Source organism: Lactuca sativa, chromosome 1 (assembly GCF_002870075.4).
Source record: "Lactuca sativa cultivar Salinas chromosome 1, Lsat_Salinas_v11, whole genome shotgun sequence".
In the NCBI taxonomy this organism is placed as follows: domain Eukaryota; kingdom Viridiplantae; phylum Streptophyta; class Magnoliopsida; order Asterales; family Asteraceae; genus Lactuca; species Lactuca sativa.
In genome coordinates this window covers 225,394,003-225,409,879 of record NC_056623.2, presented here as the reverse complement: position 1 = coordinate 225,409,879, position 15,877 = coordinate 225,394,003, and the positions used below count along the sequence as shown (strand labels likewise).

General features: G+C 30.3%; 1 protein-coding gene across 1 annotated transcript; it reads left to right on the top strand.

Moving 5' to 3' along the window:
• The first annotated feature begins 15 nt into the window (after positions 1–15).
• On the top strand, positions 16–14,776 carry LOC111876957 (palmitoyl-monogalactosyldiacylglycerol delta-7 desaturase, chloroplastic). The gene is made up of 5 exons (XM_023873517.2): positions 16–380; positions 2,232–2,372; positions 3,075–3,215; positions 14,161–14,267; positions 14,345–14,776. Exons 1-5 carry the CDS (start codon positions 21–23, stop codon positions 14,559–14,561), a joined length of 966 nt encoding a protein of 321 aa, XP_023729285.1. The 5' UTR covers positions 16–20; the 3' UTR covers positions 14,562–14,776.
• Positions 14,777–15,877: the final 1,101 nt, after the last annotated feature.

The following is a 15,877-nucleotide window of genomic DNA, read 5'->3' as shown; positions in this document are numbered from 1 at the left end:
TATTCCCGCAATAAATCAATATGAGAAACTTTAATTTAGCGTTGCCATTCTCCGACTCTGATGGTGGAAACCAATCGGATCATCGGAAAATACCGTTTTCTGATATAATAGTCACAAAACCTAGAGACCAATTTTGTGGTCGAAAATGGCAACCTATAGACATTCAAGTGGCATTATGGTTCACTTTTGTCCATATACTAGCCCTCTTTGCACCATTTTCATTCACTTGGGGTGCTTTTTGGATCGCATTTTCTGGTTATTTGCTTACTGGAATTTTGGGTATAACTCTTTCTTATCATCGACTTTTGTCTCATCATAGTTTCAAACTCCCCAAATGGCTCGAGTATATGTGTGTTTACTTTGGGGTCCTAGCTGCCCAGGTTTGTATTTAGCTTCACTGTTATACCGAATATAATTTTTGTTCAATTTGATTAGGATTTTGTTTATTTAAACATGTGTATTGACGAATGAATGAAGTAAGCAAAATAAAAAAAAAAATGTATTTATGTTTTTTAGAAAGTTTTATATGAGTTTAATGAACTTTATATAATCCATATTCTAATAAAAAAAATAGTTTTTATTCTTCTTTTAACATTTGTCATCTTATTAGACCTCTTAATATCTTATTAGACCTCTTAATTAATACATACTGGTTTACTAAATGTAAGACTCGTGTATTATACGGGTTGTTAAAGAAAAATAAAATATTAAAATGTAAATAATAAGTATTTTTTAAAATAAAATTTTGAAATAAAGAATAAAGAAACATATTAATTGCAATTTATTATAATATTTATTATATTTGATACCTATATATATATATATATATATATATATATATATATATATATATATATATATATATATATATAAAAGTATAAGATTATGTGTTTTTTTTTTAAATTTTAAAAATTGAAAAAACCCATAAATTGACATGTGGATATTATTTATTTAAAAAATATCACAAAATGACAACTGTCAAAACTCATTAGAGATTGAGATGTGGGAAAATTATCTTCATTTATTATAGTAGGTAACCCATGGAAACCACGGGTTATAAAATCAATTGAACATTCATAATAAAGATTTATAATTATTAATAAATTATTTTAAATAAATTATTAATTAAGAGATATATCAAAATTTTAAACTTATTATAACTTCAAATTTAACCTATAATTAGAAAATGTAAATTTGAATTTTTGAAATGAGTTGTCTAATATATCTAAATGACACACGACATAATATTAATGAAGAGTTGTATTAGAGTGACATTTGGCAAAAGGAGATTAAAACTATTCATTTATTATAATATGGATATATATATATATATATATATATATATATATATATATATATATATATATATATATATATATATATATATATATATACACACACACACACCATATGTCACCCTATTATGTCTCTTAATTAATAATTGACACTTGTAAACTTATTGATTATTCATTTGAAAATATAAATTTTAAAATTTTCACTCTATCTATATTAAAATAATAGCATGAAAAATAAAAATTAAAATAAAATTAATACAAATAATAAAATGATATAATTTCATATATTTATTTAAATCAATGATTATAAATTTTTATAACTAAAAAAATCACTTAATTAATAATTTATTTAAAATAATTGATTAATAACTTTGAATTTTTATTATAATAGTTTAATTAATTTTGTAACTATGGTTTTCACGGATTATAAACTAGTATTATATATATATATATATATATATATATATATATATATATATATATATATATATATATATATATATATATATATATATATATATATATATATATATAAATAAAGTGGCTTATGAGTAATACATTTTGTCTATTTCATATTTTTACCACACATCTATTTATTATTAAGACATTTAGTCCTTATAGTCTTGTAATTTACAAAAATAATCACTAAGATTTATTTTACATAAATAATATTTAAGATTTTCATAATAAAAAGGTCATTCAAATATAAATAACATTATAATAAAAAATGTATTTCTATATTATTGAAATAAAAAATAATTAGAATCATAAAATTTTATAAGAAACTTTGTTTGATTAATAATTATTTAAATATCTTATTTGGATTACAACTTTTCTTTATATTTATTCCAAGATTTTATGAGAAAACTAAAATCAAACGTTATTTTATTCCAATGAACAATATAAATAATATTTATGTTATATTCTTACATGCAGGGAGATCCAATATTTTGGGTGAGCATTCATAGATACCATCACAAATATGTGGATTCGAATAATGATACACATTCACCTCTTAATGGATTTTGGTTTAGTCATATGGGTTGGCTTTTTGACAGTGAATATATGGTTGAAAAGGTATCAAGTTTCGATAATTTGTTATAATTTTAATTTAGTATTATAAATTTATCCTTTCCATAATTTTAGAAGGTGTTTGTCATTCCTTCTAAAATGACTTTTATACTTTTAACTTTTCTAAAATGAATACAGTCAGGAAAATCCTAATATTTTTGGAAAAATTTCATTTTAGTCCCGAAATTTATTTTTTTAACAGAAAAGTCCCGATTATTTCATTTTGGCTCAAATTAACAAAAAAAATATCATTTTTTTCTTTTAATAGGAAATGACATATTATCGTGTAAAATCAAACAATCGAAACCATTCTGTTTAAAAAATAACATTTGGGACTAAAATGAAACTTTTCCAAAAAATATTGGGATTTTTACGACAATTTCCCTTTCCAAGAAGTCTAAAATGTCCAAAAGATGTATATAAAAATTCTTTTTAAAACAACTTTTGCTAAGAAAAAAAAGTGATTTTTCAAAAGTCATGAAAGCATCCATTTTTGTTACTTTTGGCTTTTGACACTTAAAAACTTTAAAAGTTAATCCAAACAAATCTTAAAAACCTTATTTTAGAAAAAGTCATTTTACAAAAAATCTTTTTTATAAAAAAATATTTTTAAGTTTTAAAAATAAATCCCAACACACCCTTAGTCAAAAATCATGTTATATGAGTACACGTCATGAAATTATTTTATATGTGGTTGCTTTAATGCAGTATCAGGAACGTAAAAATGTAGAAGATTTAAAAAGTCAGACATTCTACAAGTTTATACGGAAAACATACATGTGGCATTTATTTGGATGTGGTGCTCTCTTATATGCATGGGGTGGATTCACATACCTGGTTTGGGGAATGGTATTTAAATTTCATTTGAATTCATTTCATAAACTCATTATGAATAATTATTTCCCATATATTCCACTTGAATACGTTATTTTTATAAACTTTTTATTTTTATATGATAAACTACGTGTGAGACCCATATATTACATGAGTTTATTTAAAAAAAACTAAATACAAAATTCTAAACATTTGAAAAGTATGAATTTATAAGAAAAATAAGAAAATATTAAATTATAAAATTAAAGTGTTTTTTTTTCTCTTTCAAACTTAAACAAATAATTTAGATAAATAAATAAAGAAAATTTATGAATATTTAATTTGGTATTTTTAAAATTAGAAGGAAAATTCATTAATGAAATTGATATGTGTTTATTGTTAAATATAAATACTATTTACAATTTAATAAAATGAAAAAAAAAACCATAAAATGACATATGGAATAAAAATTAATTTAAAACGATCACAAAATTACTTGTGAAAAAATAAATAAGAATGTGACATGTGCCAAAAAGATCTTTATTGACTAGGAATGATAGTTACAAAAAGACAACTTTTTTTATAGAAAAACATATCCTCATACTTAAAAATGGTGTTTAAAGTTAGGGTTGACATGATATATATAGTCAAACCTATCAATATAGTCCATAAAAATATGATCTTACATGTTAAAGATCAACCAAAACCAGATGAAGGTTTGACAGATCTAGATCATGATTATGTGGTTTGATCAAATAACTTGATTACCCTCCTTCATTAATTAAATACGTTATAAACCAACAAAGTACATTACATTTTTCGGAAACAACCAATTTTATTAAAAAGACCCCGAAAACAAGAAGCTAGACAAGGACCAAATCAAAGAGTACATAAAGCAACAAATACATAGAAAAAAGAATGGGGACAAGAACATTCCTCCTCTACAAATTCCTCCTTTTATTCTTACATTTAATCCAAAGATAAACTAAGAATTTTATGTTCTTAGCCAAATTTTATAGGATTACATAATAATAAAATTGCATATTAACTATATTGTTAAAATTAACTAAGTTATTATCATCAATCAATGATTGAATTATTATTCTAATATAAAATATTAAAATTTATGGTTATTCAAATCATATCAGAAAATATATGTATTTAAAAAGGTTGAAATTAATATGATTAATGATTAATATTGATTGTGAACCAGATCAACTTAGTGGTCTCTATCGGTTGGTTCTATATTAAAAAAACGTCTTTACTTTTTTATTTAACATTAGTTTTAGCTATTATTATGGTTAATTAATTTAAATTGTTCTTTTAATATTCAATATGTAGATATTTGTGTATTCCTCACACACAAACACACACACACACACACACACATATATATATATATATATATATATATATATATATATATATATATATATATATATATATATATATATATATATATATATATATAAAGTTGAAAAATATTTCTTTAGGTATCCTTTTAGTCGCATAAAAATAAATTCTCATTATTTAAATAATAAATGAAAATATATAACATTTCAAATAACAATTGATGATTTTTAATAAATCGATGTAACTTGTTATTTTTTGTAGACAATTTGTAAGATATCATTGTTATTTTTATTACATATAATTAAATAAGATTATCAAACATGTCAAATATTTACAAAAATTTGTGGGAGTTAATGAATTAAAGGATGGAATTAATATAGTATGCCCTTCTCTAAATAAAAGAAAGCTAATTCTATTGATAGACATTTTATGTCTACGAATAAAAGACCTTTTTCCTTTTTGGGTAGGGGCCGACCTCCCACTCTCTTATCTCATGCAAAATTTATTAGCGGTTGGGTAGATCACGCATTAAGCCTCTCTTAACCCTCCATTTTTAATACATGTTTATAAAAGTCTCTTGCCTTTCAAGATCTAGTCTAGATGGTTTGGCTAAATGAAAGCATTGCATATTTTGATATCTCCGGCTCCTCAGTGAATAGTTGGTCTGTCTAACATTACATCATAATTGACAAAGCTCATATAGTTTGGCATGGCTAGTGTTCATTTCCCTATAAAAAATAAATTGTATGTTTTTAACTATTTTATTTGAATGACATAAAATATAAAACGAAGGAAGATAAATAGATATTATCAATTTATGATATGATGTTAATGGATAATAATTATTGATTATTTTAAAATAATTAATTTTAATATTATATAATGTTTAGCATTATGAATTTATAGATGTACTACTTTAATGTATGGTTATAAAGTGAAATTTCAAATATAATCAATAAAATTAGAAGAATATAGAAAATAAGAAAAATTAAATCTAGACAAAACTTCATTTTCCTTATAGTTTCTTACAATGGGTCCTTAACTTTAATTAAGTTTATAGAAGGTATATGTGAGTAGAAGGTCTATGTGATTTATATTTTATGTGGTCCTTATGCCACCTAGAAAAACTTTTATATCCTTTTAAATTTATTTTATACTTTCTTTTAATTAATTTTACATTTAAAAAAAATTAAAAAATAAAAAGAATTAAAAACATTTACCCTACCCACTCACTCCATCTTTACCATACCCTACCCTACACTTTGCCTTTTCCTTTCCGATTGATATCCCACATTACCTCCACCCCACCACTATCCACCATCGTTATCATTATAAACTCCCACCTGTCGGACTACCACATACCCATTAACGTCACCATCACGATCCACATCATAATTGGCAGATGGTTTTGAATCAACAAAATTACTAATTCATGAAGCCATTTCTGATTTTAGCATCAATAAAAATACATTTCAGATTCCATAGTGGTTAAAATCTACATCGATTTCATGAGGAACAATGTAACACTCTAAAAATTTAAGCCAATTTAAACTTTTCAAAAACAACCCAGTTTCGTTAAATCATTACAAAAAGGTTTTCAATACAATTATTATCAGAGTCTTCCCAGAACCATATCGTAAAACATAAACATGAGGAGTGGTACGATCACGCCTTCACCTTGTCACGGTCTCTTGAAGTACCTGAAAAACATTAAACCACAACTGTAAGCCCGAAAGCTTAGTGAGATAACCCCAAAATACCAACCACATATACTACGCATAACATATCACAATCGAACAGAACAACCATGCACTTTCGGGTCTACTGTGTGACTGGCCGCCCTACCGGGCCTTCAGTCCACCTAGTCCACCCTCCGAATCTAGCCATATCCATCAAGTCTGCAGTGTGGTTGGTCCGCCCGCACCGGGCCTTCAACCCACTTGGTCCACTCATTGAGTCTACAGTATGACTGGTCCGCCCGCACCGGGGCTTCAGTCGGCCTGGTCTACTCTCCGAGCCTCGACACGTCTGGTCCGCCCTCGTGGGGCCTACAACCTATCCGGACTGCTCGTTGGGCCTTCGGGATAACCGGTCCGCCCTGGGTATGTTGGCCTACAACACAAAGCAGGACCTGCCTCAACCCAACCCCAGTCCAACAACCATGTGCACATAAACATACAATCATATAACAATTCACATCCAATCAAACCGATCTAGCAGATCATATATCATAACATACTCTAAATAGGATACCGACCTAACCGGTCACTAGCATAGTATCATCCTATATACCAGGATACCGACCTTAACTAGGTCTCTAACATATACCATCCTAACTACCAGGATGCAAACATAGCAAAGCAACAACATTACAACGATACTCGGATTACAATCCGATAAAGGGTCGACCTTGGTGCCTTAGACCCCGTTGATATAGTGAGGATAACTCACCTTGCAACTGCTGCCTGAAAAGATAAGATCATGTTGCTCCAACCTCTAACACGAACTCCACCACTGACAATACCAAAAGACCGAACTCAATAAATACCAATAATTACCAAATTACCCCTGGAAGTCAACTGGTCAACTCTTGGTCAAAGTCAAACTTCCTGACTGACCCTACTCGCCGAGTCAGCCCGCTGACTCGTTGAGTCTCTCAACCCTGAAAACCCCCATATCGCGACCCAACTCGCCGAATCGCCCCAAGACTCACCGCAGTCCCACGAACTCTGAGTCACTTCCTGCTCAACTCACCGAGTCGTCCCTTGACTCACCGATTCATAGCTCAACCAGGAAAGGTTAGGACCTCACGACCAGACTCACCGAGTCCATGAACAGACTCGCCGAGTCTAAGGCTATCTTCAACCAACTCGTCGAGTTGTTCTTCCAACTCGTCGAGTTGCTGCCTATCTTCAAGCAACTCACCGAGTACACCCATGTGACTCGCTGAGTACCACTAGCTCTTAACCCATATAGAGGCTTTCCAAGCCATGCAGGGTCTCAAATTCATAGATCTACTCTTCTACAAGCCATCCATCATGTAAAGTGGTAAACTTTACGTGAAACCAAGGAGATCTAAGCATAATATACTCTAGGGCTAGGGTTTGGGTTTGGGACTAAAAGGCTTCATCAACAACTCTTCAATATGGACTTTATGCTCCTTTGGATCATCACTACACTAAATCTGAGGTAGCAACCTCAGATCCAACCTCCAAACTCAAGATAGCACTAGATATACTCCCAAAAATCCCACAAATGATAGATCTAGATGGATAACAACTTAGGCAACGAATCATTACCTCAAGAGAAGACTCCAACAGAAGAATAAGCTAAAACCTTGCAAAGCCCCTTGCTCCAAGCCTCTTAATCTTCAAGAATTTCTTCAACAAACACTCCTTCAAGGTCCAAATGCTCTCCAACTCTCTCACAAACGAATGCTAGGGTTTTTGGACTTCAAGGGAGAGCAAAGAGGCTGGGGAGAGGGTATTATGTTCTTTATATAGGGCTCAACCCCCGGAATTAGGGTTTTCTCCACACAGCACCAACTCGCCGAGTCCACCCATGTGACTCGCTGAGTTGGTCACTTAACACGCGACCCGCAACGCGACTCGACTCACCGAGTCTATCCATCGACTCGTCGAGTCGACCTTCTTATTTACACCTTTAGCCCTTCCACTTTACTTCTGAATTTCCGGGATGTTACAAACAAAGTTAAAAAGGCTCAACCATGGCATAGAGGAAAAAACATTTCATGAAAATAGATATAATTTTAGTAAAATAGCAATAATTTCATGAAAATATAATCGAAGTTGTGCTCTTGTGCTGCATCGGTGGTTTAGTGACGACATACATGTGGTTCGTTGGCGGGTTAAGGAAGAAAAAATGGAGGTGATCGTCTAGTGCATTAGCGAGAACTGACTTCGATCATCAGGTGGTCCAACGGTTCGTAGTTTAGTGGCGATGATGATTGTCAGTTGCTTAGTGAGGTGGTGATCACCATCATGCATAGATATGTGGCGACTATCGATTAAAAGAATATGTGGTTGTTTGTGGTGTGATCTAATTCATAGAGGGAGAGACAACGTCAACAGTTGGGATATGTAGTCGGTAGGTATTAAGGGGGTGTGTGTGTGTGTGGTGGTGGGGGGGGGGGGGGGGGGTTTCCATGGAGTATGATGTCGATTCCCTTCCACTATCGAGGTGTATACATTTGGGGTTGGTAGACAGGTAGGGGTGTGGGTGTTTTTTTTTATTCTCTTTTTCTTTTCTTTTGTCCAAGTTCCAATTAGTTAAAGAAAATATAAAATAAATTAAAAATGATATAAAAAGGTTTTTTTATGTAGGTGAGAGACCAGTCATAATAGAAATTAAAAATCACAGAGAACTTCTATAAAGTTTTCTAAGGGGGTGTTTGACTTAGCTTTTCACAGCCCAAAAGTCCTTTTTGGAAAAGGAAAAAACCAAAAGATGTTTGGCAAAACTAGTTTTAAAAGCTATTTTTGGAGTTTTTATATAAGGAAAATGAACTTTTTGGAAAAGTCAGGAAATCCTAACTTTTTGTAACTTTTCCAAAAATGACTTTTGAGTTGTGAAAAGTTAAGTCAAACACCCCCTAAAATTACGGGTTATATCTAAGATTTTAAGAAGCCACAAACATGAAGTTTTATCTTAAACTTACAAAGACCTTTATGATGTTTTGTCTTAAGCTTACAAAAATTAATAACATGTAATCATTATATAAAATAAAAAATTGTACTTAATGTGACTCACTTAAAATTATTGAGGGTGAATTACTTATAATTATTGAGGTTAAATTCCGTTAGATTGAAATTGAGTTCAATAAATAGGTCGTAAGAGCATCCACAATAGGGATTTAATAAGTGTTGAATAGATAATGACTATAATTGAATAAAAATTTAATCAGTGACGGAGCCAGGTTCAAAGTAAAGGTGTATCCCAAGCCGGGTTCGGTTTCTCAGTTTTCCAAACTCGGTTTCGGGTTTAAACCCAAACCCATTCAAAAGTTTAACTTGTTGAGAGTTAAGAAGCTTGTGTTGCTTATATAACAGATGTATATGAGCTATGTTTCATGTTATGACTGATGTGGGACAATTTTAAAATTTTAAAAAACAAGTTGAAAAACTGACAAACAAAATAAAATACACAAATATAACAGCCAAGATTCGAAATAAATGTATAAAGCTATATAAAAGGAGCTACAAAAATAATAGAAAATAAATGTTAGGAAGAAGATTTGAACTTGCAACCTCTACAAACATCCCTTAATGACTTAACCATCTAAACCAATTACATCTTTTGTTATTATCTCGCTAAACATATTAATATTATGTCTATGTACACTACATAAAACGAAATTCTTCTTAAAAAAGTTATACCACTGAAATTTTTTTGAGGGATATCCCGGGATACCCCGTGATCTATTGTGGATCCGCCCATGAATTTAATGGAGTGTGAGTGATGACATAGATGAAAGTTGAGTGATCATTAAGTGAAATTTAATCTTTTCTTTTTCAATTAAATTTCAAACAAAATATAGAAATTCATTAAATTTTGTAGGGTTAAATGGAGTGTAAAGTAGATATTATAAAGTATAACTAAATAAAAAAATAAAATGCTGATGTAACAATTTATTGAACTTCTTAAAGTTCAATACACTATCGATACCCTAAGTGTAATTTCTACCATAAAATATTAAATTGCTTATTGTTTAACATTAAATATATAAAAAAACGGTGTTAATGTAAATTAAAATATTGATTTTAGATAGGTGGGTAATAGAGGTTGCAAATGACCCACTGGGTACGGTCATTTTATCATATTTTTTGGTATGTCATATTAAGCCATATTACTGTTCATTCTTCTCCTCCCCGTTTAAAATGATTGGAAATTGTCTTACTATGTCAGCTCTCACCTTTTTTTTTTCATTAAATTTGTTAAAATATAATTTATTACAACGTAATTATATAAAAAATAAAAATAAACTATATTATTAACTAAAAAAATACATAAAACACATAATCGAAACATAATATAATAGTTCGTCATGTTTAATCATCGTCGGTCATAACATCATCATCATCATCGTCGTCGACCGAATCATCTACAAACATATTTGATGCGTCATTTGTATCGTTAAACAAAATCGTCGTAAAAATCACCAATGACGAGATTTACATTAGCATTTAAGACATGTTCCACCCTAGACAGTTATAGCGGTCCAAAATCAAATATCGGTCAAGGGCCGATATTTGAGATATAAGTTATTGCGGTGGGATAGAGTATATATAAAAGTAATATATAAAGTCAACTTAAAACTATCAATGTTCTAAACATAATCTTACGCAAGTCATGAAATCTTCCTCCAAGTCCACATCAACCAAGGCATCTAATTATTTTATCTAGATCTTCCACATGAACTCTAATATCATCATCATCATTTGAGAATTAAGTACTTAACACATCAACATGATCAAACCTATAGAAACTAGCAAGTTAACACTTAAGTATTTAACAATTAACATAACAATAAGATAGGTTAATACTTAAAACATGAGTTTATGACCTAAAACTAACAATTAAGTACTTAACATAATAGCAGATTCAGTTAAGTTAAGACCATAAGACTTAAGGCCATGAATTAACACTAAAAAAAGCAAGTAAAATTACTTAACCGATATCCCACCTGCAAATATCGGTTAAATATCGGTAAATATCACCGATTTTTGCGGTCCGATATTTTGGACCGATATCTAACACCGCTATTTTGAAAAGTACTGATAACCGACATCCCACCTGGAAATCGTCGATATTAACTGCTTAGGTTCCACCAAATCAGCTTGTATACTTCCCCTCTGTTCGGTATGTTTTTCGGCGTACAAATACATACTCCTTCGAATATTAGTAAATTGTCTTTTTCATTATAGTGACAAATCGTTTTTTCCTTCATCTTCCATAATGATATTATGCAATATGATCATGCATACATCATGCTACTTATTAATCCATACTCGAATGATTGTGTCGGTACTTTGTATCTGTCAACGTCTCTTTAGAGCACCAAAGGTTCACTTGACATCCTTCCTAGCTGATTCTTGGTTCGACTTAAACTTTAATCGTTTTTCATTGTCTAGACACGAGAATGATTTCACAAATACAACTAACTTGAGATATATCTCATCAGTTGGTAATACCTCTATACGCTTGTATGATTTTCCATTTTCTTGAAATGAAATATCATACAATTTCTCAAGGTAAGTTTCGTTGAATATTGACGATAAGTTTAGAACATTGAGGTCGTTGTTGACAACCTATGGCCTAAAAATGTATGTCATATCCAAAGATCATACAATGTCACTGCTTCTGAAAGTATTGTTGGTTGTTTTCGATCACCTCACATGAATCGACTATGCCACACATTAGGGCGTAATGACCACCCCAGAGCATATAATCCATACTACAAAGCATTCCAGAGAATCCATGCTACTTTTCATGTGACGTATACAATTGGTGGATGTCGCTAGTTACATGCTTGCGTAAATACCGACCATGATAGAGGATAATCACAACTTTAGCAAACTTGTATAAACATTCTCTGGGTCGTTCACTTTGATATCCTCCACTACTCATCCCATGAGTTCGGTCCCATGCTAAACGCTAATTGATGAATTGTCGTTGTACTTTTTTGAATTGGAAAGAAACTTTTCTTGCCTCTTGCATCCCATTTATAAAATTCAAAATGAAATAAATAAAAGTATTATTATTGTATCAACCCACCCTTCTAAGCAACTTTCCTTGCCTCTTGCCTCTTGTATCAACCCACCCTTTTAAATTGGAGAGAAACTTTTATTTATTTCATTTTGAATTATAGAATTACAATAACCGTCTAATTCTTTAACCTAAGGTGATCGGATATTGTAAAGATTTTAATCACTTCTAAGCAACTTTTAACTCGATTAATTTTTTTTTCATTTAATGCTTGTTTTGCGAGTTAAAAAATAATATATTGTATCATTTTGTACGGTCTAAGTCAATTCGACTCACAATCCATGGCAGGTCAATCGTAGCAAGATTTTTGGTTTGTCAGTTTTTGAACTATAGACTTATGAAATTTTACTATTCAACTACTAAATTTTATCACGGGACCCAATAGAAGTCGGTATAAGCCCAAAAACGGTTTGTAGGAAAAGGACCAAACTGTTAGGAAATAACCTACCATAACAAATATTTTATATTCTTTCAAATTTTCGCTATATAAATTTTGCTTCTATTTTTTACGCAAGAAAATATCATCATTTGTATATCATAAGCAGTGGCACTTTCTTATTTCCTAAAAACTGTCCTCAAGGCCCAAGAAATCGCTTTAAATGAAGCCCATAAACAAACCAACAATCTTACCAAAGCGTGGTTCCTGAGCCATTTTTAATTTTCATTTTGAAAAGCCTTGCAAAATCTAGCATGTCTTCCTATATCTTTGAAATAGAGCACCAAATCCCTTGGATTATATTTTTTAGCCAATAAACAAAGGGAAATGTCATGACCACTACTTCAAATATATCTGACTTAGATGCTTGCACATATGTAATTTCATCGTTTATATAATTTTTTTTGAACCAAATTAACTAAACATAGATGGTTAATTTGCAACAACAAAGAATAAAAAGAACAACAGTATGCTAAATAAATGTTGTTTATCTCAAAGCGAATTGGTGATGGTAAATAAATGTTGTTTATCTCAAAGCGAATTGATGATTTTTCGTATATTGTCTCGTCAAATAAACAAAAAAATACTTGATACATAATCATAAAATAATTGTAGTACAATATGTTGCTTTTGATATAATGTGTGTAAAAATGTAAAATAGTACGTAGATTGTTTGGAAAATTAGGGTTTGCGGTGGAGATCTGGATACCAGTTTGGATCATGATATCACTTTCCGAACTGATATTTCTACCCTATGCTTGGGTTACAAGAAATTCAACTTAGGATAATCCAAGTGGACACCTACGTTTCTAGGCACAGAAAACGTAAACTATTATGCTAAAAGGTTCTGTGAATGTGTGATGAAAAACGGAGCTAAAAAACATCCGTCTTCTGGAAAGGAAGAGTTGTTTATATACTAAACACGATTAGGGTTTCATTAGGTTTGGGCCGTCATTACTTGCTTAGGAAGCAAGTAATATTAATCTAGATTAGGGTTACCAAAAACTAACGAGTTTCGTTAGTTTTACCATAATCACCCTCAAGAAATTGAATTTTCCATTATGTCCCCACATGCAAAATTTGGTGAGGTTTTGGGGCGCTGCCCCTCGACCGCGCCCGCTGACCTGGCAGCGGGACCCCAGCCAGGGGCTCTGCCCCTTAGACCCCGCCAAAGGGGCGCTGCCCCCGAACCCCCGACTAGTCATCGAACGGGCTTCTGACTCGATCTTATACATGCGTGCACTCCTCACAAACCCGTACATGTATTAGAGTACAAATCATGAAACCTCTTAGCTCACATGTTAGTTCCAGTTACTTAAAATGACATGGTGACACTAAAATCACCAACATAAATGTGTATGATAATACATATATTTAATTAATTTTCAATCTACATTGTTTATGTAGGGTGTTAGGACTGTATGGGTATACCACCTTACGTTTTTTGTGAACTCTGTTTGTCATATTTGGGGAAACCAATCTTGGAATACCGGAGATCTCTCCAAGAACAACTGGTATGTTTTTATATATCTGAATGTGCTAATTATACTAGTATCCAACATAAATAAATGTTTGTCCAAATATTGTGAAGGTTGTTAGGAGTGTTTTTTTTCGGAGAAGGATGGCATAATAATCACCATGCATTTGAGTATTCAGCACGACATGGATTTGAGTGGTGGCAAATAGATATTACTTGGTACATTATAAAGTTTCTTGAAGCAGTAGGGTTGGCAACCAACGTCAAAGTGCCAACAGAAGCCCAAAAGCTTAAAAAATCCAATTTCAATTCAGTTAATAAATTCAAATGACTGAGCGTTTATTTATAATATAAAGCATAATTTATTGTAACTTGATAATTCTATCTGAACTGATGTCGATACGCATCAATGTGTGCATGTTAATGTTTGTTTGTTGTTGATATCTTTTAGAATATCCAAAATTATGCTTTGGTTTTAGTTGGAAATAGAACTACAAGCTGAACTATTGATATCTACTCTAATAATAAATCTTCTTAATAAATGAAGGTTTTTTTGACACATGTCAATCTCTCATGAGTTTTGACACTTGTTATTATATGGTATTTTTGAAATAAATATTATCCACTGGTCAATTTTTGGTTTTGTTTCAATTTTAAAATTAAAGTAATATACTTATATATATATATATATATATATATATATATATATATATATATATATATATATATATATATATATATATATATATATATATAAAGTATTAAATATCATATATATAATATTAAATTGCAATAAATACGTTTATTATTTTCTTATTTTAAAGTTGTATATTAAAAAATATTTTCTTTTTACATTTTAATATTTAATCTTTTTTTTAAATCAACTCGTGTAATACACGGATGTAATACTTAGTATCATATTTTGCCGTTTGTCATCTTTTTAAATATTTGGTCAGATATTATTTTCTTATAATTTTTCTTTTCAAAAAGTCTAGAAAAATTACATATAGATTTTTCTAATAAGGAAGTCATATAACATGGTAAAATATTGATTCCTAATTTATGGGGATTAATTTTTGGGAACGATTGGTGTAATTTTATATGATTTTAAGTTAATTTTTTTGAAATATAAGATGATTTGTAGGCAAATTATCCGGAAAAAATTTAATGGAACTTTCAAATTGAATTATAAATCATCCATAAATTTAATCGGCAATTTTGAATGACTTCCCATGCCTTTTTGTTCGCCTATGTCTATCACTCGTCTTCTATACTGAATTCCGATCTTTTTTGCTGTGGGGATTATTGTGATTTTAGGTTGGATTTTTTATTTCAAGTTCTAATTTTTAATTTTTCTTCCTAAGGTTTTTACCGATCCATTAATTTTTTGGTATTTATATAGATTTTAATTTACCAGCAACACGAGATTTGTGGCCGTGTTTCAATCATGCATTTTTTCTAGTACATAAAACCCAACACCAATTTTTCTATTATTTGACAAAAGAATTATCAGATTGATTAAATGAAGTTCTCATTATTTGGTTTACTATATTTCTAACTTTATCATATACTAAATATGAGACTGGTGTATTATAAGATTAAAACAAACTTTAAATATGAAGGTGTAAATATTAATTATTTTGTAAA